Here is an 18,131-nt window from a genome sequence, read left to right as displayed (position 1 = left end):
TCATGTTTAGACCAACAATCACAAAAATGTGATATCTCATTCATATTAAAAAATAAAATATGTGATATGAAAAGCTGCCATAGCCTTATTTCAATTTCATTCTGCCATCATACAAAATATTAATTTTCGTTTGGCTACCAAATCTACCACATTAAAAACGAATCCTCTTGTTATAGCTAAATTTTATGATTGAAATTGTTTTCAGGTCGTTGTATTTGCAAAGGCAACACAGCTGGTGACAACTGCGAGTTGTGTGCCCGCGGTTTCTATGGCAACGCTCTCAATGGTACCGGCTCCGATTGTGCCCAGTGCCCATGCCCCAATAAAGGAGCCTGCATCGAGATTGCTGACCAGATTATCTGCACTGAGTGTCCTGCTGGATATGCTGGTGAGTTATTGGTTTTATTATATTATGGAGATTTATATGAATATATTATTGCCACCTCTCTTTTTGCAATTTTACTACTTCATATTCAGTTTTAGAGTAAGTGTTTGTTCTTATATTAATTAATAAACCCAAAAAAATATAATCACAGTGAAAAAACACCATATAAATCAATTAAAACTAGTTCCAGCTAGTCCAATATTTCACGACAGGTATCAGTTACTGGCAGGTAAAAATGGCCACAAAAAAAAAGAAAAAGAAAAGTGGTTGCAGCTATTCACTGCTAGAAACAAAGTACAAAATGTATGGTCATGAGATTTGTACGCAGAGCAAGTATAAGATAAAATCAATCAGCAGTAAAAATGACTAGGTGCAGTACAGTAGGATATGGGATAAGAACGAAGGTTGAACCATGACCCCCACAAAGGAGGAGGCTGACAGGGCTCTAGCCTGGGGAACCGGGCTTAAAGGGGGCCTGCGAGATACACAACAAAAATTTGTTCGAATAGTAAAAAAATTACGCCATTTTACTTTAACGATATTTACATTAAAAAATATATGGTTATGAAATGTAATTTGATGATTGAGTAATCAAATGATAATTCAGGTGTAGAATTTTATTTTATAATTAGTTTTAGTGTGTTTCGTGATAAAAATGGATGTTTATCCAATATGGCAAAGGGTAGCGTGTTATTTGCCTGCCGCGAATGCCGACAACATAATAAATCAACTGGATTTATTTAAAAATATCTACACGGAATACCGTTAATTTTACCTCAACTAACCTGGGGTTCCACGGAATACCATTTAGAGAACATTACTGTAGAACCATCACACTGTCCTTTACCTTAGCAATAAGTAGTGGGCCCGCCAAACATCCTGGACCCTTCAGGATGTGGTGGTCATGGGTTGAACATATTGACAACTACATGGATGTTAGTTCCCACAGTGAGACACATGCATTCTTCATAATTATACAGCATGTCTGAATGTCTCGTACAAACAATATAAAAAATAAACTAGGAAATATTGCTCCATTTATGTGGGAAACAAAATATTAAAAAGCAAGCATGCCAGCAGGCCTATATATCACTTGACATCCAACAAGAGCTAATTGTGATAAATATATAACATTTATCACTTTACGTATCTGGCGTTTAATTACGTAAAAAGTTAATCGTCTGAATTGTCAAAAGGTGATAACAGCCCCTCTCTTGGCCGTGCTTACTTTTACATATTGAGAATTGAGATGCAAGATTCGACCGGTGTACTGCAATTGGAATGACATGTCTAATAAAATTGTATGTTATGTTGATATGTCTGACATGTCAATACAAAATTCTTGTGTTCGGCTCATTACCGACTAGATGGCGCTGTTTCGGCTTTATACGCTTGTGTTTGGTCTTATCTGCTTGGGTTTGGCAGCATGAACATATCCGAATTTGACCGACACCACCCAAAATTTTCACTGTATTATGAATTAGAGAAAAGCCGCGATAACTGTTTTGTTTATAGAATACCTTCCGTGCTAATTTGTACCAAAAATTTTGTTGAATAAAAGAAACATGCTAAAGTGATAACTAGGCTTAGGATTTTTAGGTACTAAAAGATGAATAATAGGTACCTAAAATATGTAGATATAATTGGAAAATATGTTATTAAAATTTCATAATTATGTGTTAAAAAAACAAAAATAGGTGCTGAAAATTTAAGTAAGTATTACAATAAATCATATATATTTCAACAGTTTAATTTATTATTTATTCACAAATAAAAAAATGCTCTATTACAATAAATAATAAAATAATTCTTCAAATTTTTGAATGTGAATCTTTGACGATTTGATCCTAGCAAATTTTTATACATGGAAAAACTTTTTTCCACTTCTACAGATGTGATTATTGCGCATGTAAATGAAACTATTTCTGAAGTAGAAAAATTTAAACATCTGAGGCATCTGATGGATTTTCTAAAAGAGCTTTAATATTCTGCAGCGCTCCAGTATTTTTATTTAAAACACTATTTAATTTTGTACTTACTTTTATTCCAATTGGTCCAGGAACATTTTCTTATTTTAGCAGATGTAGGTATTGTTTAAAATATTAATTTGCTCCACTAGTGACTTTGTAGATGATTTCAATTGTGTTTACTAGTGTTATTGTATTAATTAATTTTGTGTTTATGTGAAAATATGTGCTTAAACCTAAAATACGTAATTATCCAAAAATATTTAAAAATAGGTGCTAACAAATAGGGCTTAAATGTTTCAAAATTGTCTGAAACAGATAAATATTTTTGATATTTTGTTGTGGGGCCGCTCAAAAATATTTTAATACCTAAGAATCCTAAGCCTAGTGATAACTGTTAAGAATAGACCTGCAGGACATTAGAACATATAAAGCAATAGATTAACATTTTGTTCCAGGCAGCAAATGCGATCTCTGCTCGGATGGCTATTATGGTGACCCATCAGGAGCATTTGGACCTGTCCGAGTCTGCAAGGCTTGCGATTGCAATCTTAACATTGATCTGAATGCTGTTACAAACTGCAACACTACTACTGGAGAATGCTTGAAGTGTATATACAACTCAGCCGGGCCACATTGTGATCAATGTTTACCAGGTTAATATATATTTTTAATTATATTAAAATTATTGCTTACAATAATATGGTTATCAATTTCATTCATATGTGCCACTGTTTGATTTACTATAATATAAAACATCAAATTTAATATTATCGATTACAGTAGGTACTCTCTTAGTAATTAGCCACCCCAAAAACCGGACTAGTGTCCGATTAGTGAAATCGGCGGATATAGTGGATACATACAAAATATGGTCAGAATTAAAACAGGTATTTCATAAAAAGTTATTTCAAGAAATTTGTACTAGCAAATTACGGTTTTATTTATAATCAAAATCAAGTACCTATTTACTAAATTATACATGTTTATAAACTAAATATTAAACAGTAAATCACTTGAAACAACCAGTTGTTCAGTGAGGCAGATATTCTTGAATGGTTTAGGATTCCTGGCTTTTCCTATGACGAAAAGCTTCAGTTTGTGTGTCCCGGTTGTATTGGAGCACGGCATAATAATTGTAATGCGGTCCTTGGGCACTTTCCTCCCTGGTACATTCCTTTTTTCGCGATGAACGTACGTTTTACGAAGGAGAAGTTTCCAAAATAAACCCGTCTCATCTGTATTGTATACTTGTATGCGGCGGACTACTGAATTTGACAATTGAATACCGGCGAATTATAGAGCTTGATTTTGTGCTTTTTGAGTAAAAATAATGGCAGATTATAGTAGTTGTCGGATAATCGAGCGGCGAATTACTGAGAGTGTACTGTACCATGGTAATCGACAAAATTTATGTTTTATATTGTCCATTGCAGAGAAGAAGAATTTGAACATTATTTCATTCACACAAAAATGTATAAGTCGCACCATGAGTACTTTAGTGTATTAACTCCAAAAGTATAGTTTTGAGATATCAACGTTTGAAGTTACAAATCATTTATATCTGTAATTTCGTATGAGCTTAATACTTTAGTATATCAAATCAAAATAATACACTAATGCACCAAAATATACATCACATTAATGGATTACCATAGTATATCTTAAAACCTGATCTGTGCCGGGAGCTTTTGTATGGCGGCAGGTGAAAGGCAGCGAATTTTTTAGCAAAAATAAAACCTTATTAATATCTATTTTTTTGAAATATATTCAAAGTTCACCATCATATGCAAAATGTCTCATTTGGACCAGTATTCTTCCGAAAAACACAAGTTTAATTTTTAAAAATTGTCAGGGTTGCCACCAAACTTGTAGAAAGAGTTTTCAAGTCAATAATGTTCTACCGTGTGGTAAGTTTCGAAACACCGTACCAAACAGAGGGCCACTTTGCATTGTTTACACTGATACCTTGATTCTCTTCTTAATTTATAAGACTATCATCCAGGAACAATTTAAAAAATCCAATTCGCTATTGCCGAAACTTTCAAAATCTGATCCTAATTTTGAGCTATTGAACGATTTTGTTGATCTAATTTATCACTTTTATATTTTTTAAGCCATGTATATTATGTACCGATATTCATTTTTTATATTTTTTTTGTAAAATCAATTTAATTTAACCTTTTGTTGATTTGGTGTACTCATAGTATAAATTGCTACTTTTATGAGTTATATATATTTGGTTGAAAATTAACACCTGTTTTAATTTTTAAGGTTATTATGGCGACGCCCTTGCACCAAAGAAAGGTGACTGCCAGCCGTGTACTTGCTATAATCTTGGTACACTAGACTCTGAAACCGGTGGACCGAAATGTGACCCACTCGCTGGCCAATGTGCGTGCAGACCCAACGTTCAGGGACGCAATTGTGATGAATGTAAGGAGGGATACTTTAATATTGTGACTGGGGAAGGATGTGAATCTTGCAAATGCGATGCTGAAGGCAGCTACAATCATACTTGTAATCTTCAAACTGGACAGTGCCGATGCAGGCCAGGAATTACAGGGTAAATCGATTTTAATATTTTTTTTAAATTCAATTTGTGTAATCATCAGCATTACATTCAAGAGCAGGCAGATAAGGGCATCACCCTATTTGCAAATATCGTGTGTGTTTAAGTATCTGTACCTGAGAGTAATATAATTTTATCCTTATTCAATATATTTTTTTTCCCATAGAGAGATATGCCTTGATTACACGTAACGAGTACAGTGGCGAGACAGTGTTGGTCGACCGAGTGCTTGGTTGGTATAAACATATTACTGAGCGCTCGGCCTGCACCACAATCTGGTCTCCTTAAAATCCATTGTATTGTCCAAAGACGTTTATCTTCTTCGCGCAACAATTCATTCAATTCTTCTATTAGGAGTGGTATGAACAGCTTGGTATATTTTCCACATTTTTATTAGCTCATATTCTTGTTTGTCCAGTACAAATTTTTTCCAACTTTTTGTTTTAACTAACCCGACTAGCTAGACATTTGAAACTTTTAGAATATATCAGAACACAATGACAATGCATTCTTTTAATACTTTTAGCCATCTTTAAGCCGAATTGAATTCATTTACAGTAAACACATTTTGCGCGGGCTTCAGTCCAAAGGCACAGGTACGTACAGCGGGCGACAATCAGCAAAAATTGAAATTAAATCAAATTTTACAAAAACTTTCTTCCATACTACCAGTTATTTTTTAATGAAATTTTGAATTCACACTCACCATATATTGCTCCCCAGTGCTGTGTTTCTTTTTATAGCAAATTGTTTAAAATAATATAAGTACATCGTGGTAATCACCTATTTACTTTCTTTTATTTTGTTAACTGTCAATTCATGGTGGAACTGCATTGTATTGTTGTTTTTATTTAATATTTTTTTTTGTAGTACTTATTCCACTTTTATATAATACCGGTCCTAATCTATTATATAAAAGTGGAATAAGTACTACACAAAAAAAAAAAATTGCGATTTATTAAATAAAAACAACAATCACATATTTACAGAAAAGTTTCGTAAAAAATATTCCATTCAGTATATATAAATTCCCGCACAAAAACTATTATTCTAATATCTGGATAAAATATGATACTTATGAAAACACTCACCCCTGTGTAGAGGGATGTCACAAAATGTACACATATAACTAGTTAAACCTTTCTTTTTGTGTACCGAACACACTCGACATTGTCTTTGTGGGTATTTTTTTTTACCTCCGGTAACAATTTTTATCAATCAATGCTTGTTCATATCGAGTGATAACCTCCTGGGATGATCACTTTTAACCACTCTTCTTGGTAATTGTGATGTAGATGGCCCCGCTTCTTCCAAAATTGCGTTGGTTGGCGATATGGTTGGCTATTCAAAATTTGCTTACACTGCGCAAAAATTGTTTGTAAGTTAGTCTTTTGGTGGGACTTAATACCTTATAAACTTTAAAAGAATTAAATAAAGCACAATTTAACAAATACACGACAACTCTCTTTGTCCATTTTTTTGTTCTTCGCATGATCGAGTAGTAAGAGAGATATTGATCCGCACGATCAACCCCTTTCATATATTTGTTATATTCTATAACACACAGCGGTTTCCAAATATGTAGTCTCGTATTCCAATCGATGTTGTGACCTCTAAAATGGTAGATGTATGTATTGTTGAAATCATTCGAACATCTCTCTTTGATTTCCAGAGTTGTAATAATACAACCTTTCGCCGACAGAAAAAAGTTTGTCCTGCACTAAGATTTACGCTTTTGAAACATTCTGGGAAGCCTCGGCTTATTCTCATTGTACCACATGTCCTAATTTTATAATCTAAAAGTGCTTCACTAGTTTTTACACTATTATAGTAATTATCCATGTAGACGTGATGCCACAAATTTATATATGAACCTAGAAGCAATTGGATGGTGTCTAATAGTGGTCTGCCTTGCCCACTGTAAATGATTAGATTACAGATGTATCCCGTAGTGGCTTCACTAACCATGCGCACTAAGATACCGTATTTTATTATTTTAGATGCATTGTAGACTTTAAATATCTCTCCTCTTCGTTTTCCCCGCCACGGTATAATGCCTTCATCTAAAGAAAGTTCCCTTTGAGGCTTATAAACAAAAGAAAATTTTGGTATTAGGTATGTCACAATTGGCCTAATTTTTTCGAGGCGATCGCTGGAATCCGTGATGTCATTATTTGAAAAGTGCCACAATTGCCAAATTTGTCTAAAACGATCTCGACTCATTATTTTAGATATATTGGTGTTTCTATACACGGATCTGTAGACCAATAATCATCTCTCGAACTTGTCCCATAAGCAAAATTAATCCGAGGAATTTTTTCATCTCCAAGATTTACAGGCTTCCATTTGATAGATTTCTTCATTTTCTTGATACGGGATTCATTTTGTGTGCGGTATCGATTACTTTCTTCTACCATTGTGCTAAGTAAATCATCTCCGATAAATAAACTAACTATGTCCATAATATTTTCGGAATTATTTGGTGCTACGCAAACACCAACGTTGCCTAAAAATGGTGCAATATGCGGTGGGTTATCTATTTCAGACCATTCAATAACTTCCTCTTCCACCACTTCACTGTCTTCAGAATCACTGATTTGTAATGGTATCACTGGTACCCTTCTCCTGCGAGGGAACTCTTCACTATCGTTGTCGGTATCACTATCACTGTCTAATTCAGGTAAATCTTCACCAGAATAAGCAGACAAATTATCTAGTAGTAGTTTGAAATGTTTTCATGCCGTTGACATAAAATACCCATATGAAATAATCGAGTAGAAATACCTTACCCGCTCTTAAAGTGGAGACGGCGTAAAAGGTATTTCTACCCTTCCCGCCGATAACCAACAGTAGGGCGCGCGGGTAGAAATACCCTTCCCGCTCATAATGTGTTAATTCTGTTTTGTATAGAAAGTTATTTCGGAAAAAAATTCGTAAAATGTAAAACACTATTATTGGTTGCTAAGGGGGTCCTAGCAACTAAATTATTAATATATACGTGTGTTACTATGGAAATCAATATGAAATGTCAAAATGACATTTCAGTATTCTATATTTATTCAGGATTTCTACCAAGTACAAAAAAAAGTATTTATTATTATTAATACATGTTAAGTTTATATGATTCAACAGAAAATTTAAAAACGTGGTATATAAAAAGTTCTTTTTATCTTGTAATTATTTAATGTATGTTTTACAATCCATGTTTCGGTAGACAAAACTAGCCTGCTTTTTGATCGAAAGTGAACAGACTTGCCACAAAAGTTGAAAAGAGAAAAATACGTATAAACACTCTTTCTCTCTCACACCACTTTCTCGCCCTAGTGACATTTTGCTGTCTCGCCACTGTACTCGTTACGTGTAATCAAGGCAATATACATTATGAATTGTTCAAATGCATAATTATCTATATTATTTTTATCAAATATAATCATCTATATGTTATATCCAGATATCTTGTTATGTAGTGGGGTACTCATTAGCGAGCCGTACTGTGACCATTGCAGATACAGTAACCACTATGGACGCCAAATAATTAATTCGCAAGCAGTTCGAGGCGCGTGAGCAGCGATCGGTCATTTGTCGGTTTTTGCCGCGAGTCAAAGGGAGGCTCGTGGACGATGAATGTGATACACGTTGCTCGCCGCAAACAGTGAAAATACTTTGATAGTATTGTTGTACATCTTTTTACGTGAACATGGCTACTGACTGGGATGAGGAGAAATGCCTACTTTTAATTGATGATTACAAAAATAATAGAGTGCTATGAGACTCAAAAGACAAAAATTACGTTAAAAAGCATTTAATTGAAATTATTGTAATGGCCACTGATATCAAAACAGTAAGTAAAGAAGAACTGCTTCTTCTTTCATACATGTCATAACTCCACCAACATCGTCGTCGACGCTTGTCTTTATCGAGTAAAAAGTCTATAAAAATATACCCTGCACTAGCTATCAATTCGTCTGACATGATTCAGCTCAAAACGAACACTGCGAATTCGGCGGCTCGCCTTCTGTTACATGAAAATCATTGATGTCGTGTCCACATTTAGAGTTAGTTACAGTATCTGCAACAATCACATTTACGGCTCGCTAATGAGTACCCGGCTTATGGTACACATTCACATACAGTTATATACATACCAATGGTTAGGGTTTTTAGTTTTTTTTAGATAATGAAGTATATAACTGTATTAATTTATTTCAAAATTGACATTGTATTTTATGGCATGAAAACCATTGTTACGTTAGCTAGATAATTAATTATTAATTTCATTATCGCGTCTCATTTACACTTGAATTAGCGATACAGTCGGTACTTTTGTGACTAAACAGTTATTGTCACGATAGTTTAATTTACACGATATTGCTGTCGGTAAATCCATGCACATATACGGGCGCTATAAGCTTAGAATGGAAACAGTTTTTGAACAATTCACATTCTTTAGAATAATTTTTGATAGTGCGTTGTAATTTGGGCATTTATGATTTGTTGGTAATTTATTTAATAAAACATTCTAGATACATGTGTACTTTACGCTTGCTCAACAGTTCTAGCATGCGCGCATCTAATATTCACGCGTGTTTGATTTAAAATAGAACAATTGGACATCTGGCAACCTACTGTTGGCATACTAGATGATCAACCTGTGTTTCTCAAAATACAATATAGCAAGTTTTAAGTAAAAAAAAATATTCACGTTAAAACGATGCCATTGGTAATAATCATTTACAATATAAATAGTCAAAAGCTTAAGTAAATCATAGTCTTGTTAAATATAAAAAAAGAAATTATATTTATTGTATGTTTCAATGAAATATTTGCATTTTCAGACAACGATGTGACATGTGTGAACCTAATCAGTATGGATTCTCAATGCTAGGCTGCAAGGAGTGTATGTGCGATCCAATTGGTTCCAAGGGACTACAGTGTGATCCATCCGGACAGTGTACTTGCTATGATAATGTTGAAGGACGACAATGTGACAGGTACTGTATTATACTATTCCGTTACCAGGCGTAGCACATAGATACAAAAAAAACCAAACCATAAAAGATAAAAAATATTCTTCTGTCTATAAAATATCTAAAAATATGTATGATTTAATTGCATAAATATTTTATTCTTCATTCTTTTGACCATGTCCACAGAACGGATGTTTGTATCAAAGGATTTTTGTTTAGATGTTGGCCACTCACTCAATCTATTAGGTCCATACTCTGACTCCAAACACAAATTGAAAAACAATATGTGTATATTTGCCAGACCCAGGATTCAAACCTTGGACCCACAACATTATATGCTGACAAGTAAGGTGCCCAGTCATCGTGGACATTTATATTTATAGATAAAAGAATATTTTATCTAATATCTATTATGGCTTGCTTTAGGCAGGGTTTCATTGGATTTATCAAAAAACTAATCAACACCGTCTGCAATTTGTATTCTTAGTTCAATGAAAACAAATATCTCCACAGCCGAATTCGGTGGCTATAACAAAAATTTTAACAAAAGATATAAATCTAAAAAAGATGTTGAGGCCATCCACTGACGTGAATACTCAAAAAAGACGAGACTGAAACTCTAGTATCTAGCTAATGTATTTCAATGACGGCTCGCTGACAGCAAGACTGGAATCTCAGTTTCAAAACGTCCGCGAATGAAACCAAAGAGACACAACCTGCTAGTCTCCTGGTCTCTCAGTTTCCAGTCACCCATTAAAAAGTGGTACCAACATCAGTGGATTCGATGAAAAATCATATTTTCTTACCAAAATTGGTAGCACTGAACTGAACTAAACAAGCAATAACAAGTAAAGACATCAAAAGTTAAATATGGGCAAACTGCTGTTGAGAAACACTCCTGCCTGTATAAATTACAGGCTGCCAGAATATTCCCGTAAAGATATTACGGAAAAGCTTCGAATGAAATAGGAAAGACAATGAGTTTGACAATTTGAGGCTATGAGATTATTAGGTTCCAGTAGCCCCGTGTGCGAAGCATCAGTCACTGTCCAGTTTATGAGTTCGGTCAGCAACCAGTTTGTCGGATTTTAGTTTCTGAATGAGCAGATGGATGGCCTAAGGGTTTACTATATTAATTATTGTAAATCTTTGTCTAAATCAGACAACCTACATAAAATGTCATGTTTCATAAATTTATAATTTCAGATGCAAAGAGAATAAGCATGACAGACAGAGAGGATGTGTCGATTGTCCCGCTTGTTATAATCTAGTGCAGGATGCAGTTACTATTCACAGAGAAAAATTGCACCAGCTGGAACAAGTTAGTTTGTTTTATTAACAAAATATGTGGGCGATTGTAATTTATAATGCTTCCGTTTCACAACAGTATTTTGCTAAGGCGAATGTGCATGGTCACGTGGTGGTCGCAATTTTATTAGATTCAATAAGAATATTTATGAACACCTACTTGCTAACTTAATTTTGAATCATTCAATATTTTATATAAATATATACGATAAGATTAATACTATCGATCGAAGGTACTTGATGGAATTTGAATTTAAATTCAAATGATTAAAGTTTTGTACTATTCCATTTGTGTCGTTTTTTGCGATCCGTGCTTCGCCTTTTGGCATCTTCAGGCACTATGTGCACTCAGCAAAAGGTACATGCAGGTAAATGCACACAAAGAAACCCGGGTCGCAAAAAATGACTCAAATGGAATAGTACAAAACTTAAATCCATAAGAATTTATATACGATAAGATTGTATGTATTTCCATCTTCTTCTCTTTCTTTTGTATTCCGGTGGTTTTTATTATGTATTTTGTAAGTTTTATTTTGACTTTGATGTCAATGCTATACGGCCATTAGTTTCCAATACAACATTTCAAGGAACTTGGAACTTTTTGAACTGAGTATAATTTTTGGTATACGTTAAAAAAAATATCTTGAAATTGATCTCAAAAAGAATCAACTGACAGAAAATTTGGGCTACATGAGTTTAGATATTTCTCAAGAAATTAATTAATCGATTTTGAATTTTCGTTTATGTAAATGAAAGATGTAAGACCATTTTGTTCTTCTTCGCAGTACTTGCACTTGCAGTATTCATATTTTGTATTGGATATTGTGTTAAAAGCATGTTGGTTTACTAACTTTATTTTTAAAGAAATTGTATTGGAAATGATGAAAATTAAATAAAATAATCTTATTTTTTTTAAAGTAAGTAAGTATAAGTAAGTATAGCTTTTTTAATATACCATCAAACTTGTATTTTCATTAATTGATTTTTTTTTCAAACCATTGAAATATTCCAGATGCTTCAGGATATCGTTAAAAATCCCACTGTTATTTCGAATACTGATTTCGATATAGAGCTGGAATCCGTGAAACAGCAGATTGACGACTTGGGAAATCAGGCAAAGAACGGGGCAGGAGATCAAGATGGAAAATCACTCGTCGAGAGACTTGCTGAACTCAACAAGAGATTGGAACACATTGGGTACGAATTCAATAACATGATTTTCATGAAGATTATCATTCTTGCATATGTTGTTCGACAATGATTTGATATATTTATGTACCTAGTTAAAAAAGTCAATTTTAGCAATATTAATGATATTAATTATGACGATATCATGGGAGTGGGGGCAGTGTGGAGTTACATGGCTAGTACTTTGATATTGAACTGTTGCTTTTTGGAATGATCAGGGTCCCTAGAATAATTACCCACTAGAACACACTGCTATGTATCTCACTTCACACTTACTGGTACAGTGTTGCTTTGCTGACACCTTGTTTCACACTCGAACAGGTGTAGGGATTCCAATCCCGGGATCCCGAACTATTTTCGATACCTATGAATCCCGGGATTGGTAAACATGATCCCGAAACTTTCGGGATTGATTTTTTTAACAATTTTTATGGAAAATAAAATAAAAACGAAAATATAACAGAAAAAATACTTTTTATTTTATTAATTCTCATTTTATTTTCTCTCATTTTTTCGGCTTACGGAGATCGGCTTTTGATTTTAAATCAAAGTAGGTATTACTTTAATTACTAACCGAAGTTACGGATCACTCCAAGATTTTTTGTTATAACTAACTTGAACTTGCTAATAATTTTTAATTAACTATCTTTTTTGTTCAACGAATAACGTGAAACTAAATTACACAGTTGTTTAAAGCAACTTCCTCCTGTTTAGTTAGAAAATTATTTGTTCATAGCTCTTTTTAACCCAGCACATGCATCTGTATAACACTTAGATACGCAGTACTACGGGCCCGCAGTGTTGCTGTATCAATGTCTATTAAGCAAAAGTTTACCGGTTTATAATGTAGGAAATATTAGAAAATCTCTAGCATAATTTGTCTTGTTTCATTAGGATTATTTGTATCTCTATAATATCGACAAAGATATTTTGTTTCCATACGAAAAACTTCGATGTATGATGTCACTTCAACCGGCCGTCGATTATAACTTATTCCTTATTGGCTCGAATAATCGCAGTTTTTTGTAACGGTTGCATAGTAATATTTTGCTTGCATACAGAATTATGTTTGTTTTTTATTCCACCAACAATTAAAGATATGTTACATTGTGTACTTTTCAGGGAACTGCTTAACAAAGTGGCGAAGTCTGGTGAACATATTATACTCTTTGCAAAGGATGGTACTGCCAACATCACAAGCGCTAAAGAAATTATTGATACTTCTAGAAAGGAACTCTATGTAAGTATGCTTGTTATATTACATAACATGGTAAAAAGTAACATTGGTTTTATTTAAAATTAAATCACTATCCTTGAAATTGTTGCATTTCGATAGTGCTAACTTTTATTAACCGGTTCTATGCCTTCAGCGAGTTTTCTATGAAGCCGTGATCGACAGGCCGCACATGCAAATATTACGAGTTATCTCGTCCGACTTTAAGGTGAAGCCTTTACTGAGCCGTTTTTAGAGGCACCTAGCGGAAAAATACGAAGCTTGCAATTTGAGATTTTTTTTTGATAATTTACAATTTCAACTGTATTAATTAATAAATATGTATCTGAAAACATTAAAAAGAAAAATATTTTTTATTTTATGTCAAAGATAAACTTACAATTGTAAAAAATGTAATAAAATGTGAATTTGTTGGATTTGATGGAAAATGGGGATTGTGATCGGACCGCACCCTATTATTACATATATTTTATGGTCATATTTATTATTAAAATTTAGTTTATTAAGTTTTCTAAGCATCACCTAAGAGATTTTTGACTAATTCATAGTTTTTATATTTTTTATATCTATTTTAATAAACATCGATTTTTATAAAAAATATAAATGTGTATAACTTGAAATCCTTTTTATTTATATCAAATCATATATTTTTATAAATATAAATATAATATTTATATAAATGGGTCGCTTCGTGGTTATATTTATCTTAGATATTTAAAAAATAATAAGATGTAATTATTTTTTTAATATTAAAATATCTGTGTAATACAATATGGCAATATGAAAATAATTCTAATAGGAGTAAAGGTCAAACAAAAGAACACTAAATTAAAATCAAATCCAAAATATGAAAATGTAATTATTGTTATTAATATGTAGTAAAAAAAAAATCAAAATTGCATCGAACAAACAAACAACAAACATTGTATTTTATATAATAATGCGGGCGTGCGCACAACAACTGATCAAAAGTTTCATCGCAATCGGATGAATGGTATAGGAATGCATACGATTAGAAGAAGAAGATGATTTTCTAATTCAGAAATCTTGGTGGGCATGCGCACAACAAATCACCAAAGTATCATTGCGAATAGAAGAAGATAAAATAGAAAAAGAAGAAGAAGATGGTTGTACTAATTCAGAAACCTTCGCAGGTGTGCGCTGACAAAAGTTTCATCGCAATCGGATGATCATATCGCATACATCCGTCCCGTTCTATCGCGTGCCAAAGTATACAAAAAGAAGATGGGTATTTTAGTGTTTATCAATGACCACCTATGTGCTGGGTCCTCTACATTTCTTAGTCTCATAGTAGTCCTTATTGTGAAAACATCACAGTTCTTACAATATTTTTTAAACAGTAGGAGTGTTTGTGCCAAAAAGCAGTGTTTTTGACTTAAAATATTTATAATACAAAACTGATAATCTATTTTTGTAATAAATAACTACAGGTGTGTTCAGCGTACGTAACAAACAATTCAAGTGAACAATACGATGGCTTGCACAGTTACATATATAGTACAATAATTATTATACTTATTAATTATAGAAAACTTATCTCTTAGAAATGTATGTGTGTGTTTGTGGAGGGGAGGGGGTGTAAATTTAGTTACCTCTTAGTTCAGCAACCCTAGTTACGCCACTGCTCAGATGCGTTGATGATCCGCAATGGAAAAATTAGAGAGAACGTTGTTCAAGAGATATAAAATTCTTTCCATATTACATAATCTCATCTAAACAAAAATACAATTTTTACAATAAGTTTTTTATGTGCAGAATTAACCCAACCACTGGTTGAAATCTACAAGAAATTGAACTGTCTCATTGGAAAATTACATTTACAGAGTGCATTGGATTACTTGAACGTGGATGGTTCGGCAGCACTTGCTAAGGCTCAGAACAGGTCTGATCAATTTGGTCAGCAGTCAACCCAAATGTCTCTCATCGCCCAAGATTCCAGACGCATCACCGACAACCTAGAAAAGGAGGCGAAGAATATTCGAGATATCGCTCAAAGTGCCCTGAACACTTCATTGGAAGCCTATAAAAAAGCGAAGGATGGGCTTGGACAACAAAAGAATACTAGGTATGTGTCATTGATCATCATCATAATTATTATTATATAATGTAGCTCATCTTACCAATTGTTCGCCCAGAGATTCAAACTTATATTAAAAAACTTGAGGATTGAAGACAATTAATTATTAACCCAATGCTTACGGGCCCTTTTAATTAATTTTGTAATTAACGTGTTAATTTGCATTTGAAAAGTAATTAGCAAAAACACAATTTTGTGCGGCCCGTAAACATTGGGTTAATAATCACTATATGGATCTACAAACTCAGTGGCCAAATTATATTGTGCTCAGTTTGAGGCTACAGTGTACCTACATTGTCTTTTTGAATGGACGACAGAGACTCAGATGTGTGATTTCTTGACAAGAGGTGAGTGATAAATCATAATAAACGATTTACCTGTAGGCGGCTCTCTGAATATTTTTAGATTAGGCCAGAATACAGTACTCCCGAAATTACATCCTGGGAAGTAACCCATGCTTTAAATTACATGAAAAGTGGGAAAGCCCCCGGGGAAGACGGTTTAACGATAGATATCCTCAAAAAAGCAGGAAAGGATGCAAATGAAGTACTTGCACAATTGTTCACAGCCTGCATATGCAAAGAGGATGTCCCAGAGGTATGGAAAAATGCCAGCATTGTCATTCTTCACAAAAAAGGTGACAGAGAAAACCTAGCAAATTATCGTCCAATAAGTCTACTCCCTATTCTCTACAAGACGTTCACAAAAATTCTCTCAAACCGTCTGCAAAATGTACTAGACGAGAACCAACCGAGAGAACAAGCCGGATTTAGAGGAGGATACAGCACTATGGACCATATCCAAGTCGTCAGAGAAATCATAGAGCGGTACCAAGAATACAAACTGACACTATGCATGGGTTTTATAGACTATGAGGAGGCGTTTGATTCGATAAAAAAATGTTCAATACTCGACGCACTCAGAAAACAAGGAATCCCTGGACGCTATATAAATATTTTCAATAATATATACAGTAGCGCAACAGCATCTGTAAATCTCCATAAACCATCGCGCAGATTTCCTATCAGCAAAGGAGTCAGACAAGGTGATACAATCTCACCTAAACTATTTACAGCTACCCTTGAAGACTTATTCAGGCAACTTGACTGGAATGACAAAGGGATCCCCATAAATGGAGAATACCTGAGTCATCTGCGCTTTGCCGATGACATAGTAATTTTCTCGCAAGACTCAGAAGACCTCCAAAGCAGAATGCAGGAACTCGCTGAAGTAAGCAACAAAGTAGGTTTGAAAATAAATGTAACAAAGACGAAAGTCATGTTCAACTGCTTTGCAGGCCAAAAAGAGATCCTCATCAATGGCACTCAGCTCGAACAGGTGAAAAGCTACATCTATCTGGGACAACAAGTATCTATAGATGGATGTATATTTGATGAAATTGTTCGCAGAGTAAAGCTAGGCTGGAGTGCTTTTGGCCGCCTGAATAATGTCTTCAAAAGTGACCTTCCACTGTGCCTAAAGCGCAAAGTGTTCAACCAGTGTGTGCTTCCCGTGATGACATATGCGTGTGAAACATGGACCCTAAGTAAAAGAGAGATCCAGAAACTTAGAGTAGCACAACGTGGTATGGAGAGGTGCATGCTGGGCATAACGCGAAAGGACAAAAAGAGGAATGAGTGGATAAGGAAGCAGACAAGGGTGCGCGATGTAATAGAGTTTATTAAAAGCCTTAAATGGAGATGGGCTGGACACATAGCTCGAAGAAGAGACAATCGTTGGACAAATCTAGTCATCCAGTGGTATCCAAGAAGTACAAAACGTCCACAAGGTAGACCTAGAGGCCGCTGGATCGATGAAATGATAAAGTTCTGCGGAAGTACGTGGCAACGCAATGCACAGGACCGAGAGAAGTGGAAGCAACTTGAAGAAGCCTTCATCCAGCAGTGGATAGATTCAGGCTGATGATGATGATGACAGTACAAAATTAAACCAAATTACAGGCTAGGGTAGGGCTTCAGAGTTAACCTTAATATATCCCTTCGCCCCATACAACTAAAGAAATGACTTGGCTTGACTACGTTTTTAAATAATATTTTCTGATAAGATAGGTTACAAATGACGGTACGAAATGAACTGAATCTACGGTACCTAAGGAAAATGTTTAGATCGATTTAAATTACAATAATACCCCATTTACACGTACATGGATTTACTGTCGACAGTAAGTATTATCGCGGCCATAACAAGAAAATGTTTGGGTAAACATGTATTATCCTGCAGTTGGCAAGATTGTATACATGAATCAAAAATGTTTGGAAGCATTGGAAGCAGGAAGAATTTTTTCGATCCGTGCCTGCTCAGAACGATAGTGGCGAAACTGCCGGCGAAAAAATGAACTATACTCATTTTGAGGTTAACCGATTTTCATTACTTGTCAAATAGTACCGAAAA

General features: G+C 34.2%; 1 protein-coding gene across 1 annotated transcript in view; it reads left to right on the top strand.

Moving 5' to 3' along the window:
- LanB2 (laminin subunit gamma-1) overlaps positions 1-18,131 on the top strand; it is a 124,458-nt gene that overhangs the window by 60,795 nt on the left and 45,532 nt on the right. The window contains exons 11-18 of the mRNA XM_085947496.1: positions 206-388; positions 2,811-3,008; positions 4,627-4,918; positions 9,760-9,915; positions 11,098-11,212; positions 12,212-12,396; positions 13,510-13,627; positions 15,466-15,707. Of these exons, the coding sequence (XP_085803622.1) occupies positions 206-388; positions 2,811-3,008; positions 4,627-4,918; positions 9,760-9,915; positions 11,098-11,212; positions 12,212-12,396; positions 13,510-13,627; positions 15,466-15,707 (1,489 nt within the window). The remainder of the gene's footprint in view (positions 1-205; positions 389-2,810; positions 3,009-4,626; positions 4,919-9,759; positions 9,916-11,097; positions 11,213-12,211; positions 12,397-13,509; positions 13,628-15,465; positions 15,708-18,131) is intronic.

Source organism: Rhyacophila brunnea, unplaced genomic scaffold (genome assembly GCF_057557595.1).
Source record: "Rhyacophila brunnea isolate RB1 unplaced genomic scaffold, BYU_Rbru_1.0 scaffold_1, whole genome shotgun sequence".
Classification (NCBI taxonomy): Eukaryota; Metazoa; Arthropoda; class Insecta; order Trichoptera; family Rhyacophilidae; genus Rhyacophila; species Rhyacophila brunnea.
This window is presented reverse-complemented; position numbering and strand designations above follow the sequence as displayed.